The 6,107-nt window shown below is 42.4% G+C and overlaps 1 protein-coding gene across 3 annotated transcripts in view; it reads left to right on the top strand.

Annotated features, from left to right (window-relative positions):
• The first annotated feature begins 276 nt into the window (after positions 1–276).
• The window catches only part of smurf1 (SMAD specific E3 ubiquitin protein ligase 1), a 15,575-nt gene continuing 9,744 nt past the window's right edge, over positions 277–6,107 (top strand). For all 3 annotated transcript variants that reach the window (XM_020621253.1, XM_020621252.1, XM_020621250.1), the window contains exon 1: positions 277–546. In XM_020621253.1, the coding sequence (XP_020476909.1) occupies positions 492–546 (55 nt within the window). In that variant the 5' untranslated portion in view covers positions 277–491. The remainder of the gene's footprint in view (positions 547–6,107) is intronic.

Below are 6,107 nucleotides of genomic sequence, written 5' to 3'. Positions count from 1 at the left end.
CAGTGATTTCCCATTTTAGACTTGGGTCATCTGTTCATCATTCTATGCGATAGGATATAAATATATAGTATGATTGTCTGTGTTTGTAATCCATAAAACAAGCACTGTCAGCTAGTGCCTAAAAACATATATACTTCCAGGGGTTTTCGTTCTCAGTATCTAAAATAAAAGTAAAAGCGAAGGTGTGAGTGCTTCATTACAAATCTGAACATAACGGGCACGCCCACGCTTCCCAGACGCGAGCACGTAACGTTATAGTTGCGAGCATGACGTCGGTGCGTGCTTAAGCCTGCCCGAAAATGTTCTCCAGTGTTGTTGGATTTCGAAGGAGCGCAGGACTTTGCGATGAAATAATACAGTTTTTCCCGTGAAGAGAACAAAAACAAACCGCATGATTTTAAACTGAAGTTATTCGCATCGCCTTTAAGTGGTGAAACTGTGGTTTTGGGAGACTCCAACGGGAAGTTTGTGTGATCGTTTTTCCTGGAGTGATGTCGAATCCTGGGACTCGGAGGAACGGGTCCAGCATCAAAATCCAACTGACAGGTAAAAACGAGACCGAAAGAAAGCGCTTACGGTGCACGTTTGACTGGCGCTAAAATGTTTCACCTACAAACCGCAAGTGTAAAGAGTTAATTAGTAAACCTAAGAAGACACCCCAAGGTGTCTTTTAGGCTTTGGGGTCTGCTGTTTGCCCAAACATCCGGTTTTTTGTGTGGCCAACACAGTAGCACAACTGCTAACGTTAGCTTGTTACCTGAGATGCTAACCAAATGATCGAGAGGACAGTCAAGAAGCAGTCTGCTGTCCGGCGGGTTTGTCATGTGACACAACCAGCTGCAACAGAAACGCTTGGAAGCCCATGTTCAGAAACTTTATTAGTTGCTAACACGTACCCTTTAGCCAGCTAGTGTTAGCTGGTAGTAAAATTGTATAGTTAACGTTGACCGCTAACGTTTGCTAGCTACACCCATTTTTTGGCTGACCAACAGTCGAACCCATCGCTTGACCCGGACTCTCTGAGCTTTGTACCAAAGAGTAAAGCAATTCTCGAACAGCAGCATGTCTGAAAATCGATCTTTCGGTAGATTTGGTATGTTAGTCTAGATTATCCATGAGTATCGATCGGAATGTCGCTGCTGTGTCAGCTTAGATAGAATGTATGAGTCGTTGAAGTTATCTCAGCGAGGCTCGACACGTTTGCTGATTTTGGGTACACTGTTCTCAGATATTTTGTTGGTTGTTTGGCCAGCCCTGTCCACACGCACGCACAGCTGGAACAATGGTTTTTACTGTCGGTGATGTGACCCAGCCCTGGGCGTCCTGGAGCCTCTGTTCAAATGGAAATGAGCGCTCTGCGCCACTCGCCAGGCGCCTTGTCCTTCTTCTGATTCTGTACTAAACACATTAGCTAAACATTAGCTTCACGACTGTCTGAAATGTGCATGTATATATTTTGTATAGACTTTTGCAGGAGGGCACACGCAACGTTTGATTGTGGTGGTTTTCTTTTTTATGAGTAAAAGTGTTCAAGTTGTTAGAAAATGTCAGTCACACGCCCTGTTCTGTCCCTTCTATGAAAACATGGCATGCATAAAACAATGGTACAACATAGCACATGGCTTATAATTTAAATCAGTGTGTTGTACTGACAGTAGGCCTATGTGCTGTTTTGTGTGTGTGTGTGTGTGTGTGTGTTGGCAACGATCAGACAGTGGCTCAAATTGCTGTACCGATCAAAACACCAAGGTCAAGCTCTGTAAAAAGATGAGCAACTCTCCCAGAGCATTTACCGTCTTGAGGGACTGAAGTAAAAAAAAGGCATAAAAAACAGAGGTCAAAGGTTACAACACTTCAACAAAAATAGAGATGAAACAAAATGATTCCCGCGGTTGTGATAAATGATTATTCCGATGTTTAAAAAAAGCAATATATATACAGTTGCTGCTTCTAATGTCTCTATTTTTTTGTATTCTTACTCTTTTATGATGATAAGATGAAGATCTTTGGGATTTTAACAGCAAGACATTTGAAGACATCACCACAGGCTCTGAGAAATGTTTGACACTTTTTATTATTTCATTGCATTTTATTAAGCAAACAATTAACAAAGAAAATCATCATTTGTTGAACCCATATTAAGAAGGCATTGTAAATACAATAATACATCTGTAATCTATCAGGATATTAATGTGTGCATGACTAATGTAGTCAGTCTAATAAGTTGGTCTTATCAGAGGGTTGTGTTTCACACAAAAGCACAAAGTAGGTGTGGATGTTTTGAGACAGTGGAGGGTGTGTTTTTGTGCATGTGTGTTTAAACCAGTCACTCATTATTTCAGTGTGAATGCAGACAGAGTTTATTGCCCCTGCATGTGCCCTGCCCCCACAGGTATGGGTGGAATTCTAATTGGGTGAAGAATGTGCCATGAACCAATGGGAGTGCAATGCTGCCCGAATAGCCAGCCCTCTGTTTAGTCTGTCAGAGAGAGGGCTTGTTTGGCCTGCAAGAAAGGCCTGTGTGTCTGTGGCAGGGACACAGAAAAAGATCCGGCAGGTCTGACGCTGGCTCACATTTCAGAGATTGGGTTGTGTTCATATAGGCATGTTTCAGCCAGTAGAGAGCAGGTTGTTGTCTTTCTGTCTCCGTCTTTTCTTGTGGATAATCTTGCGTTAGCTGAAGGAGAAGTATGATAGATGTATCAAGCACTTTCAAGTTTGTTTATTTTTAATAAGGTGCCGTTTATTTTATACTGTATTATTTATGAGTCCTTATTGTACAACTGTTTGTGTTCAGACATTTGTAGTAATGTTTTGGGGCTGCGATCAAACTGGTACCTGCACAGATGATACCCAGCCATGGTGTTGTTGTGATTTTTGAGATTAAAACATTCAGGGATATTGTCAGAACAATGCAACCTGTGGTGGTGGTTTTGTTTTGAAACCTTCTAAGAATCAGTGACTGAGCAGGATAAGGTTTATTAGTTCACAGAAACAAAACGTGCTGCTCCGGTTTTAGTGCCAGGTAGTTGGATTGAACACCAACTGGCTCGAGCACCAGCGCATAGCAGCAGGTGGCTTGGTTTACTCACAAGAGAGGGAGGAAGAGAGCTGGAAAGAGGGCAGAGAAGTGAAGGAATGAGAAGCAAACAACAGAATTAAGAGAAGAATAACAAGTTAAGGACATGAAACAGCTAAAATTTGAGAGGCAGTCTTGCTTACCTCCTGAGGAAGCAGCAAAAGCACAGCTAATCCTCTCTCACTGAGTGTGCAGCATGTACAGAAACACACATATAACGTGCACTCAACATAATACATGTAGACGAGACTGATAGTGACACTGCTGCTCAGCAAAAGCGTGTTGTTGCGCATATAATACAAATGCATGCAGTTTTTTCCCAAGTGAACACAAAGCTTAAATTACTGCCAAATTAAAATATTCTTTCAATACAAAGGTAAACTCTTGACCACGTTAATGTTACCAAAATGAACATGCAAGCTTTAGATGCTAACACATCCAGAAGGAAGAATCCCACATCTGGATCAATCTGAGTCCTTTGGTTGATATTTACAGTCAGACATAGTGTAAAATCTTTGTGAATGCACCTTTAAGAAGTTTTACTGAGCATCTTAAGTTTCTAGATTTTATGGCCCTGTCATTACCCGAACAATATCAGGTGTTGAGGGGTAAAAATGGAGTGAAAAAGCAAACCCTGAAAGTGTTTGTAGGGGATGGTTGATTGTGCTGCAAACATGTTGCGACTTGAGATTCCCAGAGGAGCTGTTAACCTGGTACAGAAATAGCTCCGTTTTTCATCATCTTCCTTGAACCGCTTGTTCCCTCAAGACTTGATGCATGGAGTTCTTCCCTGCTGGCTCATCCCGGCCTGCACGTCTCTTGAAAAGAGAGAGGACATAAATGCCTGAAAAAGCAGCAGTGAGGGAAATTGAGAACCAGCTGAGCTGAGCTGTGTCTTCACCAGCCGTGACCTTGGCTGGATGAGGAATTTCCTGACACACAGGAGAGCTGGTCAAGAGGAGACGAAGCGAGAGACGGAGTGAAAATGGGTGTCTCTTGTCTCTGGTGAGAGGGGAGGATAGCACAGCAGTGACAGTCTGAAAGAGGAGGCGGGATGAACTAGAAACTACGGATGGGAAATGATTTTTGAACAGTCATTAAATAAAAAAAGTGAATATTTCATGCAGCTATTGTTTTGTCTTTAAAAACCAAAAGCCACTGTTTTCCATTGCCTTTACCGGTGCCCGGAAATAACGCGACAACAAGGTCAGTATATCATTTTACTACAGCGCCAAACACAAACAGCAGAGACTACAGCCATCAAGACGTTCTGTGTCGAGATTCTTGGATAAAATTAATGAAAATGAGGTGCAGTGGAAGCTCTGCCAGGTTACGTTAGCATTTCATAAATCAGCTACAACTATGCACAGCCATTTAAAGGCGAGGCATCCGGCAGAAAGTGGGGTGCGGTCCTCAGATCAACAGTCAATGGCTAGCTTTGTCACCTGAAGAAGGATTTGTGTTTTAGCTTGAAATGCTCTTCCCTACTAGAAACCCGATGACTGTCTCCCTCTGTAGCTGTGTTTTCTCTCATCGTGTCTCTGTAGAAAAGATGAGGCCTTGGTGTGGAATGTGTGAGTCAGGAGGAGAAGTAGAAATAGTTAATGGGGACAAGGAAGGTGTATCCTGCAGCCATTCTCCATGGTTTAATCACAGGAAATGGACCAGGCGACACCAGACACATTTACACCACCACATCCTAAACCGCTGGTTGACTCACTAACTTCCTAGATGGATGTCTGGGCCAAACCATATCATGCCAAATCTTATTTGGGCCTCAGACAGTTCAGGTGGTGCAGCAGATCAGTCAGGCACAGCTGGAGTCTTGTTGTTCTGAGCCAGTTTAGTCCACTGTTCAGTTAGCATAGATTGTCTTTAGAGCTACAATTAACAATTACTGTCATGATTAATTAATGCACAGATTTCTTTCTTGATTAATCCTTTTGTTAATTATTTTCCAGAGCCTGAGGTGACATGTTCAAATAGACTTTCAATTTACGCTGATGTAAAACAGAGAAAAGCAGCAAATCCTCACCAAACACAAAATAGCAAAGCGAGGCATCCGGCAGAAAGTGGGGTGCGGTCCTCAGATCAACAGTCAATTAAATGAGGACGCAGGGACTCTAGAGGTTAACATTGTGACCAAATGATCGATTTGATTATTGTGAAAGACTTACTGATTGGTCATGTAAGGGAGGAAGCAAGTCCTTCAGAAGGTCAAACCATGAGGTAGCATTGTTTAATTATGATTTCCACCCTCCACTTTCTAATGCAGAAATAATCCCTTATGATTGTGCTCAGTTTACAGCACTAGGATTGCTGTGTTGTTGACCATCTTCTTGAGAAGGACAGGTTTAAATTGCTCTTCTTCAGAGTGAGCTGATGGCTACAGAGTTTAAGATTTTGACTGAGAAATCACAACATTGACAGAATCACAGAACTGGCTGATAATGACCAGACATCAAGCTAATGTGAAGTAAGGACTTTTAGAGTATACAATGACAAGTCTTGTCCTCTTTGTTTCCAAAGAAACTGTTGTCCCATTGCATCTGAAGCCGATCTGTACGTGTTCATGAATATTCTTTGGCGACACAAGGTTCACAACAACAAGCCTAAATGCAGACATTCAGAACTAGACTTTACACCCTGCAATGTCAGTATCATTATAGTTTTCATGTCAATTACACCTCAGTTGGTGTTTGAGAGCATTACATCAGCCTCAGGTACAAACAAGCAGCTTGTTTTTGTTCAGTGCCGACACACTTGTATTTGTGACAGACTGGACATGCGTGTTTCTAAAAATTAGCTTATTGTGGCTTAGTTGTGTTGCTGATTGTTACAGCAGAGCTGAGCAGAGTGACATATGCCTGCTGCCACACCATACAGGCTATCTGGCAAACAAATACACACACACACACACAAAGTTCCACGGTCTTGGTCAGTTTGTGTTTTGCCTTTTGAGGCATTCTGCCACTCACGATGTGGGTGGCCCGTGTGTGTCTTTGTGTGTGCAGTGGTCCCGACACTG

Source organism: Monopterus albus, unplaced genomic scaffold, assembly GCF_001952655.1.
Source record: "Monopterus albus unplaced genomic scaffold, M_albus_1.0 scaffold256.1, whole genome shotgun sequence".
NCBI lineage: Eukaryota > Metazoa > Chordata > Actinopteri > Synbranchiformes > Synbranchidae > Monopterus > Monopterus albus.
The sequence above is the reverse complement of the archived record's forward strand: the minus strand, read 5'-3'. Positions and strand labels throughout refer to the sequence as shown.